The sequence below is a fragment of the Lates calcarifer genome, linkage group LG10 (assembly GCF_001640805.2).
Source record: "Lates calcarifer isolate ASB-BC8 linkage group LG10, TLL_Latcal_v3, whole genome shotgun sequence".
NCBI lineage: Eukaryota > Metazoa > Chordata > Actinopteri > Centropomidae > Lates > Lates calcarifer.
Window position 1 is genome coordinate 14241762 of NC_066842.1, and position 19948 is coordinate 14261709.

At 41.9% G+C, this 19948-nt stretch overlaps 2 protein-coding genes across 2 annotated transcripts in view; one reads left to right on the forward strand and one right to left on the reverse strand.

The window, feature by feature from the left end:
• On the forward strand, positions 1 to 13030 carry elapor2a (endosome-lysosome associated apoptosis and autophagy regulator family member 2a). Its single transcript, XM_018663853.2, has 22 exons — positions 1 to 510; positions 2056 to 2176; positions 3789 to 3978; positions 4063 to 4210; positions 4858 to 4947; positions 5437 to 5542; positions 5619 to 5771; positions 6889 to 6977; positions 7068 to 7248; positions 7355 to 7483; positions 8098 to 8188; positions 8291 to 8393; positions 8481 to 8618; positions 9537 to 9800; positions 9892 to 10065; positions 10218 to 10404; positions 10575 to 10671; positions 10776 to 10877; positions 10997 to 11123; positions 11552 to 11730; positions 12057 to 12225; positions 12322 to 13030. Exons 1-22 carry the CDS (start codon positions 415 to 417, stop codon positions 12388 to 12390), a joined length of 3003 nt encoding a protein of 1000 aa, XP_018519369.1. The 5' UTR covers positions 1 to 414; the 3' UTR covers positions 12391 to 13030.
• A 1652-nt stretch (positions 13031 to 14682) lies between these two features.
• The window catches only part of grm3 (glutamate receptor, metabotropic 3), a 38464-nt gene continuing 33198 nt past the window's right edge, over positions 14683 to 19948 (reverse strand). Inside the window, exons 13-14 of the mRNA XM_018663865.1 lie at positions 19192 to 19369; positions 14683 to 18413 (exon numbers count right to left, since the gene is read on the reverse strand). Coding sequence (XP_018519381.1) covers positions 18337 to 18413; positions 19192 to 19369 — 255 coding nt within the window. The 3' untranslated portion in view covers positions 14683 to 18336. The remainder of the gene's footprint in view (positions 18414 to 19191; positions 19370 to 19948) is intronic.

A 19948-nucleotide genomic window follows, 5' to 3' on the forward strand; every position in this document is an offset into this window, starting at 1 on the left:
GCGACAAAAGGGTTAATCTTTAGGGAAATTGTGGCTTTATTGCACACAATAAACACGGGTTTATATATAAAGAATATGAAATCACAATTAATTACAAAAAAAGCTAGGAATATAAGAACTTGGTCTTATCCTAATATGTGCGCCGCTATTTTAGTTTGAAAACCGAAACCGGAAGTGCTTTTATATCCTTCCCAGCTTGCACTTGATGAGGCAGCGTAGGAGCGCACAGTCAGAGGATAATCGCAGGTGGTGAGGGTTACAATCTCCCGACAAGAGGCGACAGAGGCAGGTGTCGTATTGTAACCGACCAAGCTTTAATCTGGCTCAGGTTTATGATACAAATATCTCTCCTGGATCCAGGTTGTTGTTGTTGTTGTTTTTTTTTTAAACCCTCCTCCCCTTGGATGATCCACAATGCGGTCCTCGGCTTGGTTCGTCGCCAGTTGCGCTCTCATCCTCTGCACGCTCCGGATGATTGGCGGGGCCAAAGGACAGCGGCAGTGTAGTGAGGTGAGAGATGCCCCCGGCCGATCAATGAGGCTTCGTCCTTTGTCACTGCCTCCGCTTTTATAGCACGAACTCGGCACAGAGGATGGCAATTAGAGAGGGGGGCTGCCACGGCTGCTCGCGCTGACAGTGAGTTGGTAAATCCAGTAACCACGTCAAATACGATTAAAAATTGATGACACATTTCCGGGTCGGTTTGCGGTGCGCTGTTTAAAATCATCTATTGTAGCAGGTGGGAAGACGCTCGGATTTTAAAGGAGAGTAAGTTTGAACAACATGGTGGAAGCATGATGAATCTCTGATGTGGTCTGGTTTGTGTTGAACTTCACCACTTATTGCTGTTGGGGCTGTTATCAGTTTCCTGCATGGACTGGCCTTTCCTTCCCCCCCTCCTTTGGTCTGGCTCAGCTCAACACCTCCTCAGCCCAGACTGGCAGAACAGTCACACACACTGACAGTCCCAAGATAGAGAAGCAACATTCCTCCCAAGTTATTGGCTCAATCTGTGTTTTTCACACTGGCAGAGAGATTACTGCAGCTCCCCACTTAAGGCCTATATGGTGATAATTTACTGTGCTGCTGGCTTTAGCTCTTGTGCAGCTAGACTCATTCTGGGATTACTGCATATGACATGTCAGAGCTGATATGTTGGTTGAAATTGCAGTGAGATGTAGAGGCTAACATGCTGAGTTATGGTGTGAGATATTAAAAGTTACTGACCACGGCCCTTGAGGGTGTCACAAGAGATAATGAGGGTTTTAGGGTTCAGAAAATAATCCCATTCTCAGAAGATTTCTTGTGCTTTGAGTTTGGTCTACAGTTCTGTTCGGCCTCATCTCTCTTGTCCTTTATCAACATGGTGACTGGGCTCTGTCACCAGATCCACACACACACCAGATAAAATCATTCCATACACAACAGCCTGCATGCGCTGCGGTGTCAAAATCTGGTTTGGCTCAAGGAGCAACATTATGTAAACTGTCAGAAAATTAGGCCACCCTCCTCTGTTAGATAGAGAGACAAGAGAGAGAGAAGCTCTGTGGAAGAGAAAACATTAAGCTAATGGTTTTCACTCCAGACCACAGATTAAAACTATTATGTGCAACGGTCGAGTGTCTTAAGCGTTCCTCCTGAAAACATAAAGAGCTGCTGGTTAAAACGCCTCTCCTTGTTTCACCAGCAGCCCACTGCTGCCTTTAACCCCACTGTCCCCATCGCCGTGGAGATGGTATGCTGTGTTTCCAGGGCAGAAGAGCGGTTGTGGCTTGAGAGATAATCACGTAACTGGTGCTCATCTTTTGTGAGCCTGAGCAGCTGGATGTGCTGCTAATTTCAGTGTTTGTTGCTAACGCAGTAGCTTAGCCTGTCTTGATTTGTAAAACATTCACACCCCAGAATGAGATGACTCAGGACTGTGATTTGGGTGGAAGCCCTTTGTGGTTTGATGTTTGCTGACCTGCGTCTGACCTACATTTACTTAATGTTTGGGCCTGAGACTGTTCCAGTGGCTGATTTCTTATGCAGATGTTTTGTGTGTGTAATTTGTAGACAGACTACTACTATGAGTACACAGAGTGTGACAGCACGGGATCTCGATGGAGAGTGGCCATCCCGCAGAAAACCGGGGCCTGTACTGGACTACCAGATCCAGTACGCGGCACAGAGTGCAGTAAGTATATCTCGGGCTGTGTGTGTGTGTGTGTGTGTGTGTGTGTGTGTGTAACTGACTGAAAGTTGATGTGTGTATCTCGCCTACTTATCGGCAGCCTGGAATGTGCACCACTACAACCTGACTTTCCCTGTTTGGATATTCTCAGGCCACAGAGCAAAGCCACAGGCCAATAACCCTGGAGCAAAACAGTCACGTAATCACTCTCTGCTGGCTTACTACACAAGCCACACCATTAACAGACCATGTTGTCAACCAAAATTATTGTACATATCTAATATGAGTTGCAGTAACTGTTGACAGATGTTGGTCATCTGCCACTATTGGGAAATCTGCTGAAACAGAGTTTCTTAATTATTAACTCTGAATAAAAAGAGTCAGTCAGTCAGAGTCAGTTTGCAGAGTTGGTGCTAATGGTTTGCCATGAAAACAGACCTGCTGAGTGGAAGGTGAGTCACAGGGAGTGATAAATTCTTCTTTTTGTTGGGAGGGGGTACTCACTCACTGGTGGTGAAAAGTGGCTGATCACAGTGGAGACAGAAAAACAGATTTTTTTTTGTTTAGAAGCCCTCTGATGTTCCACAGGGTGGTCATACAAGTTTCTTCTTCGTTAGACTTCCCTAGAACAGGTTTGTTCCACACTGTTAAAACACTGTTTCACTTATGGCACATCTTAGATTATCACTGGTGAAATCTGTGTGTAAGATAATTGTGTGGCCACTCGCAGAATTCGGTGCCTGAGTGTGTTGTTTCCAAATGTTAATGGAAAGCTAGTGTTTGCAGTTTTAATCAATCATTATGACGTGAGTTAGATTAGATTGGGGAATCTTAACTTACCTTAATCGTTAGATGTCAACAACAAATAGAGAGTTATCTCCACTTTGCTTTTGGTCATTTGCACCTTCATGCTGCATACCTCTGTAAAGGGGAAATATTTCCAGTCTTGCAGAGACAAGAGAACTCTTATCACCTTTTGTTATTTTGGAATTTTTCTATTTCCTTCTTCCTGTTTAGACTCCTATGAAACATACACTGAGAGAGCACCAGGCACTTGTTTCCTCATAACATCTTGACAAAAATCTAAGAGAGCATATTGTTTTGCAGGTAGTCAACTTCACTAGTCAGTTATGTCACCATGAAAATGAGTGCAACAGCAAACTATCCTTAAATCAAGTCTCACCTACAAGCACTTTTTATACTACTTATCCACATGTAGTTTGCACTACACAAATTGCATACCAATGTGCATTTATTTATTTATTTATTTTGCTTTGAAGCATGGAGAGGCATCATGATGGCATTTGAACAGATCAGGTATAAGGAAAAGCTGATGGTGTCAAAACACTGGCAGATGCACAGGGCATGTTGGCTCAGAGGAAAAAGTGCAGAGACAGACACAGTGTGTAACAGGATGTAAGGATTAAGTTCCTCAATCACTGCAGCTACATTACTACATTATACTGGGTGCAGCTGAATGCAGCAGAGATTTGCATGACTGTTTGTCTGTTTAACTTTACATTGCGAGCATTATTTTTTGTAGTAGAATGAAATGTAATATTCTTCCTCTTACCATCCCTTGGTTTTTCTTTTGCTTTCTTTTGCCCCCCCCCAGCCTTCTCCTGCGAGGCAGGGGAGTTCCTGGAGATGTCAGCTCAGGAGTGTACCCAGTGTGCAGCAGGAAGCTACTCCCTCGGCAGCGGTATTCGCTTCGACCAGTGGGATTCCATGCCTGCTGGATTCAGTAGCCTGGCAACCTCCTTGGAAAATGGTCCCAGGGGAGATGACAGGCTCACCTGCAACAGGTGTGCGAGTTAAAGGCCAAGAAAAACTGGAAGCCAGATTGTAAATACCTTAGAAAAATACATTTTATATCTTTTGCCTTGCAGTTCTTCCTGGGTACCTCAGGGAAACTATCTGGAGTCCAACAGGGATGAATGCACGGTCTCACTCATCTATGCTGTCCATTTGAAGAAACAGGGCTCTGTCAGCTTCGATTACCAGTATCCAGACAACAACCTGCTGTTTGAGTTCTTTGTGAGTTTCACACATTAATTATCTTTTTTTACTTCTGGCAAAATTATATCTTTGTATTTATTTGTCTGTCGATCTATCTATTTAAGAGTGTGTTTACACTGCTAGTGAAATACTTTGGGGCGTCCTGTAGATGCTTTAATATTTCTCATCATAAATGTACTAAAAATGTAATCGGCACAATGCTAATGGAAATGGACAAAATGGTAGATCTAATTGGATTTGATCTTTTTTTTAAATAGGTGCTTAAATCAGACAACAAGACAACATACTACATACAACATATTTATATATTTTACAACTGATGCTACATATCTGCTGAGAGCTCAGAGAAACACCTTTCGAGCAGTTACTCAGTGTAACAACAGCTCTTCTATTGTCTGTTGTGTGCTGACATTTGCCACGTCACATTTGCCACATCATAGCAGGAAAAGCAATTACATGATGAATGGCTGTGTTTCATTTAGTTATATTAGTTTCAGGGACCTGTTAAACATGTATGCTGGCTCACTGACGTGGCTTACTGTTGTGACACTTAAATCAGACACTGTTCATTTAAATTGGGGGAAAAAAAACTAAAAAAAGACACTTCTGTGCTGTATCACTGCATGAGTATACATTGATCACTGATCATTTGTGTGCATGCTTAGATCCAGAACGACCAGTGTCAGGAGATGGATCAGTCCACCGATACGAAGTGGCTCAAGCTCACCAATCATGGTGAATGGGCAACACACACAGTAAGTGCTGCATGCTGTGAGATGAACGATGGCTATGGGAGACGGACCTTTGACAGCTGGCCTCAGTCTACTAAAATAAGTGTTTTGAACTCAGGCTCGGCAGCGGTGGGTGGATACAAGCAGGAAGCCTGCCACAGGAAGAGGCTGCAAACACTTATTGTTGTCTCTAGTGTTTTTCCAGACACGCTATGAAATTAGTTCAGTTCTGCATCATGATGGAAAAATACAATTAGCTGTAATGCTGGGAGGAATGTTAATACAGTCTGTGGATCCATCTGAGAGCATGTAATTTTTATTTTCTTCAGCATATGGTCAAATTTAATAAAATAGGAATTTATGTGTGTGTAAAACAGACTATTACTATTTTCATCCAGCTAGATTAGACCCAACAAGAAATGTGAAATGTCTCTACAACATAAAATGATCAATCTAAAGCAGTTCAAGAATTTAAACTGCATAGGTTACAGCAGTATAATTTGTGTATTCTAGGTGAACCTGAAATCTGGCACCAACATCCTCTACTGGAGGACAGGAGGAGTGTTGATGGGGACCAAGGTGGTGAAACCTGTTTTGCTGAAAAATGTCCAAATAGAAGGTCAGTAACATATTTTCATCTGGTTATTTTTTCTAAACTCTGAACTACTCACTAATTTTCTGTCATCTCCTACCAGGAGTCGCCTATACATCAGAGTGTTTTCCGTGTAAGCCGGGGATGTTCAGTCGAGTCCCAGGCTCCTCCATGTGTGAACCCTGTCCTCGAGACACCTACTCTGGCCATGGTGCCAGCTCCTGCACCCCCTGCAACACCTCCACTCAGTATGCAGGTAGAAAAAGACGCACTCTGACAAACAAGAGAAAAAAAGTGCACATATACAGACTCTTTGGAGCAACATAAAAAAGCTGCACTGCATTATTCAGTGCCGCCTAATTGTTATCCGAGCTGCTCACAGAATCGCACAACACAGCCAAAGGAAAGAAAGAGAGCATGTCCTATTTTCAACCACATTAGTCAAACTTTAAAAGAAGAAACATGCTTGTTAGTTCAGTGTGGTGTGCTTATGTGATCACAAGGGAATAGCAGATTGTGTATGCTCTTGTATTTTTATGAAGCTCCTATATTACTTAGATTTTACAAATTTGTTTTGTAATATCCTATTTAGGAGGATAAAAGTGATATACTCCCTCATCTATTTTTGTATATTTCTCAAGAGGGATTTAGTTGACTACATTTCCACACGTAAAACAGTGGATGTGCTAGATTCTGTCTGAGAGATAGGGCCAGCTGTAGGTGGTTGTAGATGATCTGTGTTATAACAACAGAACTTGACGTGCATAAGCTTTTGTCTGGTTGCGATATTTTAACCTAATCAAATGAAATTAAATGTTAGTCTAATGAAAAAAAAACATTCCAATGCTTTTAACTTAGGCATTGCCTCCTCTAAATTATCTTCATATACTATCATAAATCATATAATGCTGTGAATGCATTTCCTGTTCAGTAAAGTCATTGCAAAGGCTAGAGTATTCTGAATATATTACATATTTCATTCAGTACACCTCTTTATGCATATTGTATGACCTGGGCTTCACTGTTGAGTCTTCTGCCAGAACAGTCTTTCTGAAGAGCAAATTATTCTTTCTACTCTTCTTTTACTCTTCATTTGCATTCACATCTTGCATCGCTCAATTGTATGCTTTACTCCACTGTATTTCAAATAGAACTGAGTGGTTCTCTGTTTCATTTGGCCTCTTGTGTTTTTAAAGATGTAGCTTGATGTCATTAATGCGAATGCTTCGCAGTGTCTTTGAAAAAGGTTATTATTTATTGAAGTACTACAATATGTGTGGGATTCTGGGTAAATGACACATAACACATTCTGTATTTCTGTTACTTCATTTTTCTGTTATTTCTTTGCCTTACGACCACTTTTCTTTCCTAAGCTGAGGGATCAGCTGCGTGTAAGGACAGACCTCCGTGTTCCAAGAAGGACTATTTCCAGTTCCACACAGCATGTGACCACGAAGGCAAGGTAAGAGAGAGAAGGCCACCCAGAGGAGCCCTGTTTCATAATTGCAGTTTCTGCTCTATTCTGTCACCTTCCACCTGTGTGTAATTTCAGACGCAGGTCATATATAGGTGGATTGAGCCTAAGATCTGTCTGGAGGGTGTGACTGGAGCTGAGACGTTGCCCCCAAGTGGAGAGCGAGAGCCCTGCCCCCCTTGTAACCCTGGTTTCTATAACAATGACACAGCCACCTGCTCACCCTGCCCACCTGGGACCTACTCTGATGGGATGAAACGTATGAGAACTTTTTGATTTATCTTGTATTCCTCTCTGCTGGTTTACCTTTGTCTTTTCTCTATGCAGTTTCTCTAATCACGTGTCTCATTGTGTCCTTCCATCAGCATGTAAGCAGTGTCCAGCAAGCACTGAGCCCACCTTGGGTTATGAATATAAATGGTGGAATATTCTTCCATCAAACATGAAGACGTCCTGTTTCAATGTGGGCAACTCCAAATGTGACAGTATGAATGGTGGGTGGCAATTTACAGTATTGGTCTCTATAATAGTGGTCTCTAATTATCTTGGTCTTTTCTGCCTCTCTTAATGGACTAGTTTCACATTTTGAGAAATATGCTTATTTGTTTCCATGCTGAGAGTTAGATAAGAAGATTGATGCCACTGTATTTTCTCGGATGGTAAATGTGAAGCATAATCAACAACCAAGTTAGCTTCGTTAGCACAAAGACTAGGACAAAGACAGACAAGGAGAAACTATTAGCCTAGCTCTGTCCGAATGTAACAAAATCCACCTACCAGCCTATGTAAAGCTTGTTAATTAAAAATATTACTATAATTATATAATTAGTTTATTTTACCCCTGTAAAATCACAATATGTAGTTTTAATACATCAGTTTTTGTGTTTGTAGTTGTTTACCTCAGTTTCCAGTTTTTGTGCTTAGCTAACTTAAGCTAACCAGCTGCTAGCGATAGCTTTATATGTACTGCAATTACAAGACTGGTATCAAGTATATTTTAAAATTGTTCCACATTATTAATTTATTATGGTTAAATCACTCAGTGTCATTTAATCTGCGTATATTTATTCAAATAGAAATAGTAATATGGGTTTGTTCTGTTCCTCAGGCTGGGAGGTAGCAGGTGATCACATCCAGAGTGGAACAGGAAGCTCAGATAATGATTACCTCATCCTCAACATCCATGTCCCTGGCTTCAAGTAAGTAGAGCCATGTTGTGTCCTTCAGGACTTCATCACTCTTGTCACTATTTCTTTCTCTCTGTCTTAACTCCTCTTTTTTTCATTTGCAACATTCGTCAGGCTCCCTACATCAATGTCAAGCCATTCGGGGACAGAATTTGGTCGCATCACATTTGAATTTGAAACTGTGTGCACGGCTGATTGCGAGCTCTACTTCATGATGGTGAGAATAACTCCTGATACATGTTTGCTGCTAGCTACATGATTATATAGATGTTTGGAGGAGAAATCTGTCAAATTAATCTTTTAGGATGTAAACAGGAAGAGTACCACAGTGGTGGAGTCATGGGAGAGAAGCAAAACAAGACAGACCTACACACACATCATGACAAAGAATGCCTCAGTTTCCTACACTTGGGCTTTCCAGAGGACTAACCAACCTTCAGATGTAAGTATGAGTACACACTTATATATTAACTATGTTCACATTAAGGATGGAAATATACAATATTTGTTTATAATCTATTATTGAAATTTATGTTGTGGGATTTTCTTTAAATTAGGAAATAGTATCCACTATTTTCTTCTTCTCAGTAACTAAATGATGTCCCTCTTGTTTTCTTAAAGAAATGTGTAAAGCCCAAGTTCACGTGTATAATAGTGTTCTATGTCATAAACAAAGACAAATGCAAAAAAATGTGATCAGCAGAAGGAAGACATGTTTGTTTTCCCTACAATTTTCAAGCACTGCACTTTAATGCTGTTACAGTAGCTGGTTGAGCTGTTGAGAGTTCAGGACAATATTTTTGCCTCTAGGCCCTTCATATAGATCAGGAAACCTGGCCTGCCGTCTTGTGCTCTGAAAAACTTCCTGAGAGTTTTATCATCCCCGCTCAGTCTTGTAAATCCACTCCACACTAGGTACACCAAACACTCCCTTCTGTTTGGTTTTTAAGATAACTTCTGAGGTGGTGCTCAAACCAAACTACAAACAAACTACTTTTATCACTGTGCTCACACAGTACCTTGTATAGTGTTTTGATGTTTTTTTTAGGGTTGGGCATCCAGTCCAGATACTTCCGACTTCACTGGAAGCAGCAGAGTTGAATCTTGAGTCATTAACTAGCTCTTTTATATCAGCTATCTTGCAGGAATGTGAGCCAGTGAGGACAGAACTTCCTCTTGTACAAAGAACAAGTACTGTATGTTGTGATCCACTCATGTGTAGGAGTTGGAGTTAGAGCCTCTGGAAAAAGTTAGTTTGCCTTTGAAGAAACCTCTTTAAACTCCACAGCATCTTTCAGCAGCACACACACTTGAGTCAACACCGTGGTGCATTCTCTACCTGTTTGTTTCTCTCCCTCAGATACGTCGCTACGTCAACGATGTGGCTCGAATCTACTCCATCTCGGTGAGTAATGCTGTGGATGGGGTGTCCTCTGGGTGTCGGGCTTGCGCCCTCAGCACCCAACCATCCAGCTCCACCTGTGTGCCTTGCCCACCCGGACATTACATAGAGACGCGCACCAGCCAGTGCACCGAGTGTCCACCCAACACGTACCTTGTCTCTCACACCACACCGGGCCCTGATGCCTGCAAACCCTGTGGACCAGGCAGCAAGAGCGATAAGGTTTGTTGCTGATGTTGGCAAAGGAATCGAGCTATTCTTAACATTTATTTCTGTGAAAGTTTATACATACCGGTGATTGTATTTTTTCCAGGACCACACTCGGTGTTACAGTGACTGTCACTTCACCCACACAGAGGGCAATACCACCCTGACTTTTGACTTCAGCCTCCTTGGGTCTGTAGGATCACTGATGAATGGTCCGAGCTTTACCTCCAAAGGAACCAAGTACTTCCACCACTTCAATATCAGCCTGTGTGGAGAACAGGTGTGAAGAGATGAAAGCGCGCGCACACACACACACACACACACATACACACACACACACACACACACACACACACACAGAAGACAGCTTTCTTAAAAGTTTGCATGTACAAATACAAATACATTGCGATATGCTCTCTGTCTATATTTAAGGGTCAGCTGGCCGTATGCAGGGACAATGTAACTGACCTATCCATCGCCGACTCCCAGAGAGAGAAAGGCGAAGGAGCCAACGCTGTCAAGACCTTCATCTGTCAGTCAACAATAATCCCAGCCAGTGGACGAGGCTTCCACACAGCTCTCTCCTCACAGTCCATTAACCTGGCTGACACGTTCCTTGGTTAGTGTGTGATCATGAAGTGCCGGCATTATGTAATGTACATTCATTGTTGGTACAGACAGCTGAATTTGGTATATATACCAGAGGAGATAAAAGAGAGAAGACAATATTCACAACATTAATTGTACATGTACACAATAAACCAACCTTTCTTTGTATGGCATCAACAGGAGCAACAGTAGATGATACACTTAATGGAATAAGGGCTAGACCAGAGCTGTACCCCCAGACCTCCAAGAAAGTCCCGGATGTCAACTTCTACTTCAGGTACCTCTGTCATTTCAGTCTTTGGATGTTAAAAAACAAACAAACAACAACAACAAAAAAAACACCCAGACTCTAAGGTTCTCTCCTGCGTATTTGTCAATAAGGTCCTTGGAGGCGACCTCATCTTGCGAGTCAGGTCGAAGTGCAGTGGTGACACTTCGCTGTAACCCAGAGAAGAGCACCAAAGGAGAGCTCTCAGTTCCCAGGTACCACACCTCTATTGCTGTTTGTCTTGGTTCCTGTGTTTGGCTGCTCCTGGTCACTTTTACCAACACATATAACCTTTACCTATGTTGTGATGTGTGTCTGTGTTTGGCTATTACAGTCAGTGCCCCGCAGGAACATGTGATGGCTGCACCTTTCATTTTCTATGGGAGAGCTCAGGGGCTTGTCCGACATGCACAGAGAGAGACTACCATCGGATAGAGGGAGCCTGCAAGGGAGGACACCAGGTGTGTGTGGACATAGAATTTTATTCATAAGTACTGAGGCAATTTTGTTCTGGTACTTTGGTAACACACATTGGATTTAAAATGAAACAATATGCTGACTTTCAGCTTTAATTTGAGGGCGTTTTTGCCCACATCCGTTGGGCCTATTTTATGCCTCCCAAGCGTAGGAAGGGTTATAATTCCAACACTGTTCACCCAGTGTGGATGCAAACATCCACAAAGCTGAAAGTCAGCACTTTAACAGTCTTTGTTTCACTTAAAATGCAGTGTGCTGGACTAGAGCCAAAACAATGAAAAGCACTTCACTGTCCAAATACTTACACTGTGTGGACACTGTTTTGACACTGTGTGTGTGTGTGTGTGTGTAAAATTCGTCTGGCTTTGTCACAGTCTTACTTAGCGATATATGTGTTTGTGTTTATCCTCAGGACCTGCTGTATGTGTGGACTGAGCCGAAGCTGTGCATGGGAGGTGTGACCTTGCCTGAAAAGAAAACGTTGCCCTGCGAGGGTATGGAATTCTGGATACGGCTGGGTGCAGGGCTGGGAGCCTTCACTGCAGTGATGCTAGTCTCCCTCACTTGCTACTTCTGGAAGAAGAACAAACGGTACCATTTCATTATTTCTCTGTCCCTTCTTCCATCTTCCTTTCCTCCTTCATCCCTCCTTAACTCTTTTCCTCACTGTCCTTACTTTGTCTTCCCTACTCCCTGTCGCCCCATCTTCTATCTTTCCTTCATGCCTGCCTTAATCATTTCTTCCTTATTTTCTCACTCTTTTTCCTTTCATTCCCCCTCCTTCTCTCTCCCTTTCCTCCAAACTCCCCTCCATCCTGCCATTCTCTCTCAATCACAGTTTCTGTCAGTGTTCATGTGTTATTTCTCTACTTGTATCTTTCCCACAGTTCTGATTCTATTGCTTGTCTCTTTGCTAGGTTGGAGTACAAGTACTCCAGGTTGGTGATGTCTGCCAATAAGGAGTGTGAGATGCCAGGAGCTGACAGCTGTGCTGTGATGGAGGGAGAGAACGAGGGAGACATGGAGGATGAAGTTGTCTACACTAAGCCTTCTCTGCTCGGCAAACTCAAAGCCATAGCATCCAAGGTGAGAGATGCCGTATTGTTTGACTCGTGCAGTTGGAAAATCCCGCTGTGCTCCTTCAAACTTTTCCAAAATAAATGTGTTTGTTTCTGATTTTAGGGAAACGGCGAGAAGTACGAAAATGTGCAGCTAAACTCGTCTCATTCTAAAGCATTGGTGTGGAGCTAGGATGGCGGCAAAGTGAGTAGAGACCAGGACTTCAAGAGACTTTCCACAGATGGACCCCTTTAATCAACTACCCCCCCTTTATGAGCTCTGGTACCTGGAATACCAACTGTGTGTACATAATACATGTATGTGCACATCAGGCACCTAGAGCCAGGTTCAGAGAAGTCACACTTACATGCTGGCCTTAAAGCTTGGTACGACAGAGCCGTCCAACTCGAAGCATAGTACTGTGAAGCAGGTGTGTGTGTGATAGACACTTCCTGGTGATTTTCTGATTCAAACTGATGTCAGAGAGGCTGTACGAAGAGCTCAGGGTAAGACGAGGACCTATTTGAGATGTTCTATTTCTATTTATTTCAGTCTGTGTAGTGTCTAATATTTCTTTAGACAGCCATGGTGTATTTTGTCATCAGGATCACCATGGTTAGAGTGTGTGTGCATCTCCCATAGACATTTACACAGACTGGTGTATTTTGGCCAATACATGCCTGTATCTTCTCATTTGTTTGTTCTTTTGCTTTATGGAAGTCACTGCATTGAGATCGGCTGACCAATTGAAAATGAAGATGTCATATCATGTGAATGAGGTTGTGGTGTTGATTATCAGTGTGTGTCAAATAAATTATGACGTATTTGTGTATTAGCTGACCCAGTTTGATGAATTCTCCTATCACCTGCTGAAATTTCCCAGACGACCTGGAGACAGGGGTGCCTGCATATAAATGGCTTTAAAACAGTCAGATTACAATGTGAAAGAACAAGAACAGAAACAACAACAACATGATTTAACAACTGATACAAAGTCACATATTTACAGCTGTGAGAGTAACGGTGTAAGTTTAAAGGTTTTCCTGATCAACTTGCAATTCAAGTTTTTAGCCATGAGCGTGGAATGAGCTATGCAGATTTATTTCCTTGTAAACACTTATCTGTCCAAAGATTTGTGTCTTGTGTGGCCTGAGATTATTCAGTGCTTCAAAAGCCTCCTGTCGCTTTGCTTACAAAACTATTCAATCAAACTGTAGAGCTTTGGCCTGCCTTTATATAACAGCTGTAATATGTCAGTGACCTAAAATGAGCTAATCCCTATATTATATCCTACAAGCCGGGGGCACAGCTGAGTTTAGTATTATTTTAACATGATGTATTGCTTTCAAAATGATCATAACACAAGTTACACCCCAAGGTCAGAATTGACTACCCCTGGGTTTCCTGTATTTGAAACTAAATGACCTCATGATAAATGGGTTCATGGTGTAAACTACAGTTTTTTTGTTCTGAAAACTTATATGACTCCATATAGTTAAAGTGAAAAATTTAGTTTTTTGTGTGTCCTGTTCACGTTTAAATAATCTTAGGCGGTATAATCATTTTTTGAGAAACTCAAAGCCTCTGTGGATCCTAGACTTCACTCCTCTCCTGGGCTCTCCTGTAGGGGGCAGTGGACAACTGAGAGATAATGAAAAGCAACTTCTCACAGTGTTAAATCTCAGTGTCCTCTTTTGATTTTTATCAGCTTTTTTGCATCCCTGTGTGCAGAAATTAGGAATGCCAGTAAATGCAAACTAACCTGCAACTAGTCTGTGCCACCCAAGGATTTGATGGAGATGGTATTTTCCGCCTGTTCTATCATGTATGAAGTTCTTTCATCTAATGACCCAAGCTTACCACCAGAGGGCGATCATTACCAGGCTACAAGAAAAGAGCCAACATCCAGCTCTGCAAAACTAACAACTATAGATATTATCATGTAGCCAGGGAAAAAAGCTGGAATGTTCGACAAATATTTAAAGCATTTTGACAACGACTTACTTTTCTAGAAAAATCCACTCCGACACACACTGTATCAGACTGAGGGAAGCATGGGATAGAGACTATTAACACTGTACTATCTTTATCTTTTTTTCTTTCTTTCAATGTGTTTCTCTCTTTTTCTTTTTGTTTCTCTCTGTCTTTCTTACTTTAAGAGACTGAGCCTACACACTGGAGTGCATTGTCCGAAGGCAGGGAGCACTCCACTAGATGGCTTAATTGGAGTGTCATCACTTAGGGAACAGATTAGGCAGGAGTGTTAGAGACATCTTTCAACATGTGCCAACACACGCTATGAATAGAGCCTGTGTGTGTGTGTGTGTGTGTGTGTGTAAAAGTGGTGGTGAGGGGCTGTTAATGTTGCTGAAGAGAGAAATCTATCTACACTTGCGTACAACATTTGGATTTTAGCTGAGATGTATCCACTCTGTGCACAGGCAGGACAGACCAGACACAGAAGGACAAGCAGACAACACCAGCTGTTTGCTTGTTGTTATTTATTATGATGTCATCACAGCCTCGTTATTGCACGTATCATAAACACTGAACTATTGCTTTGTGACCGGCCAGTTCCAGAGTCCAGCTCGACCTCGCCGCAGAGATCTTGTCTTCTCTCAGAGCCTCAGAGGCCAAGGACACATTCTGTTATGGGGGGGGGCTACAGCACAGAGACCTTTGTAGAGCACATGGCTGTTGGCAGAGGGTGAATGAGCATGAACAATGTCCGTAGTCGATGGCTTGCTGTTTGAAAGGGATATTCATGGGTGAAGCCAATTAAGGAAGCTCCCAGTGAGAGTTACTTGGTGCATGTGATGATAAACTGACTCTAGTGTAGTGAGAGAGGTGATGCATTTTCTTTACATCTGAATCACATTTTCTTTTTCCCATACACTCTCCAGCTCCTTTATCTCCTTTAGCTCCAGCCTCCCCCCTTTTCTAACCTCCTCAAGGCTGCCTAGTTGGCATGTGCTGCAGCGGGCACCCAGATCTGAGTGCTTCAGTCTCGGGGCTACCAATCTGCTGGTGTGGCTTAGGTGGTCCTGGCTGAGACCGACTCAGCAGCGAGTTTCACACATAAGAGAGAGAGAGAGAGATGAGGCGGACAAAGGTTGAAGGGGTGAAGCGGATTGAGAAAGAGAGGGTCGGTGGAAGAGTGTGAGACTGTTGTCCGAGACAAATCTCCAGACTAAGTGAGGAGAGAATCAGGGTTAAGTGCTCTATTTGTGCTGCCATTTAACGCTGGGAGTAGAGTACCGGGCCTTGCTGAAGCCAAATCTCATCAGTCACTGCCAATTTGAACCAGAACCAGCAACCCAGTCCCCTCTCCCCCACCTTCTATTCTTCTTCTTTTGCCCTCTCCTCACCCCCTCCTCCCATCCTCCTCTCTCCGCGCAGACAAATACACATTCCAGCAACGGATGTGGCTGTGGTTGTCCGTAGCAACCTGCCATGCGGGGTGTATCTTGTGGGAGCAGGACCACTGAGTGAATGGCTAAGCCTTCTGCTAACAAAGACTTGTGAATCTCTGAGATGCTTTGAGCTTCCATAGAAGCGCTGTGACTTCTGGGCTGTGGGAGTGCTTTACATAATCCAGCAGCGGCTCCCCTCTGCTCTGCCATATCACTCTCTCTCTCTCTCTCTCTCTCTCTCTCTCTCTCTCCTCCTGTTCTCTGCACAAAACACACACACACACGTGCACACACACACACACACACACACACACACACACACACACACACACCCAATGTAGGTCGGCTTGGCGCATCCTCTAAAATTCTTTCAATCTATCATTCAGTGTGATAATCACAGGGTGCCTTTGGAGACTGGCTGTGCAAAGGTGTAGATCGGTCAAGAGATGAATGTTCAACAGTTCTGCCTCTTTGCCTACTTTATGAATTTTAACATGGAGAAAATAGATTGGGGATGGAAATGAGTGATTCTGATCACATACTTTGTTAGAAATATCAGGTATAACAGTCACACTTTATTTTAGACAGCATATTATAGTATGCAACCATTTAGGATCAGTTTAATAATGATTTACTACCATGGTAAATGCAATAAATTCCTGCATGAGGCCACTCTTAAAAATAAAATATGTTGTGGTTCTAAATTAGTCCACTAATTTTGTCTATTTAGATTTTCTTAGAACAGCTTTATCCATATAATGTTTCCCTCATTTATAGCCCTACCTCATCACCCAGCAGAGAGCCTGTCACATTTCCAGCCACAAACAGAGAGTTTGATGGGCACGGATGTTTTGATAAGTGTTATGTATGTTATGCATATGAGTTTCTACTCTAACATCCTTTTGTTAGCTGGGATCTGCCAGCAGCTGACACTGTGTGCTCTGCTTTCCTCTCGTGAGCCTCTCTGGGACTGCCGGAGCCAGCTGCTCCACTGTGCCTCTCAACGTCAACACATTTAACACAGGCATGTAAACTGCACACTTCAATAAGTCGACGAGTCATTGACTTCATCTTAATGGCATATGAGCTTACTCTTCCCCTTACTTCTTTTATTGGAGCCTCAAAGCTGTAAAAAAAAAAAAAAAAAAAGTAAAATCAGTGTGATGGATGTCTATCAGAAATATTTCTTTTCTTTCTTTTTTTTTTTTTTAATCACAGACCGGAGAATGAAGGGGGGGTAGAGAAAGTCATTTTAACCTAAGAATTCCTCAGAGTCACTGTTTCAACACCTCAGGTAAACAATCAACAGCAGAAGGCTTGGTAGGGAATAAAACTAACTGGTATAGTGTTGCCCTGAAACATGTACTCTACACTGAGGTCACTTTTACATTTACCAAAACATGGATTTTCTGCTGGTAATGTAAAACTGATCTCTTACAACCTCTGCCTGGAGCACTATCAAACATACATTAAGGCACATAGCCATATTCAAAACATCACCACATACCGTATCTGTGGGGCGCAAAGACGTAAGCTACCATTCCCCTGTAGTTTCAACATGTGTTCAGCAAAGCAGCCAGTTTTCCTTCATTATTGTTTAAGTCACTTGAGAATAAATTCATAATAACCAGGACACCCATTTGCTTTGGCTGACAGAGCTATTGCAGCACTGTCTGTATTGACAGTTTTGAGGCAAAAGAAATACATTTGTTGTACTTTTCTGCTCTGCTTTTAGTTATTACCAGCAATCCACTAAAGAAACGGCAGTTTGAGGGTGTGAGAGGACATTGTGTTGCTTTGGTGAACACACGTCTGGAACTATGGCCATTTAGATAAAGGGATTCCATGATCAGAAGTAGAAAAATGAACATTTGTATCAAAAGCAAAAACCTACTCTCCTGTACCAAAAAACAACAACAAAAAAAACAGCCACAATGGGTTATTTATACAGATCTAGGGTGCAAAGCACATCTATGAAGATGTGAATAGACAAATTCCCAAACTGAAAAATTGTGTTCTGGCACAGTATAACTGCACGTCGATGAGCTTGATGGATTTTTTTTGTACATGTCCGTTCCAGCTGTTTATATCCTATCCAGTTTATGCTTTAGTCCACATTCATTCTAGGGTTACAAGACTGTCAACATTGTGCTGTTTGAACCATCAGTAGTATAATATACAAATGTACAGATACATAATAGAAATGCATACATAATCGGTTATTACAATGAGACCTACAAAAAAGCATGAGAATTAAAAAGTCTGTGGGATATTGGGGGTGAGGCAAGCAGAGCCACAAATGTGCATCCAGACTGAGGGACACACACCCTCCTACCATGACTAAGCGCATGTCTATTTACACCGCATCATAACAAAGCTATCAAAAACAAAGGCTCCAAAAATTCCTCCTAAAAACTTTTTTTGTTCTTTTGTTTCTCTACTTACAACAATGTCGATTCCATGTATGTACATCCCTAGAAAATAATTTAATTATAGTTACACACTTTCTACATTTGTGAAACAATACAGTTCTAGTCCACAAGGAAGGTTGTTTGTTTTTCTGTGTGTGTGCATTCTGTGTGTGTATGTGTACATCTGTATATGTGTTTTTGCGTATAAATGTATACAGTGTGTATGAGGCGGGGAATGATGGTTGAAAGGGGGATAACGTTCATGGATTGGCTAACAGTCGCAGGGGCAGATTTAGAGAGTGGACTGTATGTGGTCACAGAGAGGAAGTAGTGGAGTCGACAATTTCTCTTCCGTTGCACACGGTTGGTACGTAGTGGGCACTGACAGAAGCTAAGACAAGACATGGAACAAGAAGAAGGAAAGTGAAGATAATCAGACAGAAAGACAGAAATGAAGCATTTCTTGGACATTTCATTTGTACATATAATTATTCATAAAAAAAATCTTAGTTAATAATATTTGTTACCAAAGGGATGAAAAGTAGTTTTTGAGAGTAGCAATAGTATCTTCAAAACATCATGCCCATTACATTTAGTGGGGGAGGTTTAGACACTTATATAGATTAAGTAACTCAGAGCAGTGAGGGACCATAAATGCATATTAGAAATGGGCACAATGTGGATTCAATGCACCAATCCATCAACAATGAATAACATAACTCTTTTACATTGTGCTTTTGTGTTTGTGGGCAAGAAAGTGATATTAATGCAGACTTAATCTATTGTTAATAAATATTATATCACTGACAGTTTATAAGTCATTTGGAAAAATATGCCTGAAATTACATCCAGCCCCAACACATTTAGTGCAACAGTGGTCCACATTTGGAGACCTTGCTGGCTTGATTCATAGCATTAGACTTTGCAAACTTGTTCTGTTGCTGCTCTGTTGGAACAAAATACAGTAAAATGCAGAAAACAAACCCCTACATACTTTAAGATTCAACATTTTGTATTCCCTGTAGTGGTATAAAGGGCTGTCCTCTGTGCTGGATATCGAATGTTGGAGCCAACCCATTTGACAGAAACTTAGTAAAAAAAAATACAGCAAGAGAGTGCTGCATTAAACCTCTGTCTCTTTAAAAATGAGGTAACTGCATGTAACTTACCGTGAGATGCGTATGTGGTGGCAGCCCCGCTGACACTGAAGCGATTGAGGTTAAGCCTGTGGCTGGTCACATTCTTCTGGGGCTGGAACATGATGATATGGACCTTAGGTGCAAACATACAACCCAGGACCACAAAGCCACTCAGGCTGACTGAGATACACATTGTAGTGGTCTGAACCTGCACGGTGAAGAAGGGGAAAAAGGAGATAGTAATTAGTTGCCAGACTTTGATGGATAAATCTATGCTAATGTAGAACAAGAAGTAATTGCAGTTAAAAGCTAATTTGATATGATAATAATCTACAGTAATGAACATTTTTCAAAGGCACTTTTTGAATGAGTGTTACAAACTAGTGCTTCACAGGAAATAAAACAATAAATTAAAGCCAGTTTGATAAACAGTGGATAAATACCGTGCATAAAAATGCCTAAAGTAATTAACCAATCTCTATATGTATACAGAGCCAATGAGGCCTGCAAAGTGAGAGTATAACTCTTTATTGGTAGACTTTGTTACTTTGCAACAGTCCAGAGGATAACAATTACAGGATGGATCAATAAAAGACTTAATCAACAGAGACCACAGAGGCTAAACATAACAGTATCTCAGTTGTGGCTTTGACTCTATTCTCTGTGATTCATTGTGGGAAATCAATGCTAAATACAATTCTTATGCTTCCCTGACTCCTGATCACAGGTCTGCAGAGGTGTATACGCTGTATGTTAGCGATAGTTACAGAGTTGCATAGCAGCAACT

What these genes read in the sequence shown, in the direction of transcription:
- elapor2a (XM_018663853.2), top strand. Translation starts at nt 415, where the DNA reads ATGCGGTCCTCGGCTTGGTTCGTCGCCAGTTGCGCTCTCATCCTCTGC. An exon ending in CACCTCCACTCAGTATGCAG is followed by an intron (nt 5,772 to 6,888) that starts GTAGAAAAAGAC and finishes TTCTTTCCTAAG; the next exon opens with CTGAGGGATCAGCTGCGTGT. An exon ending in CTACTCTGATGGGATGAAAC is followed by an intron (nt 7,249 to 7,354) that starts GTATGAGAACTT and finishes TCCTTCCATCAG; the next exon opens with CATGTAAGCAGTGTCCAGCA.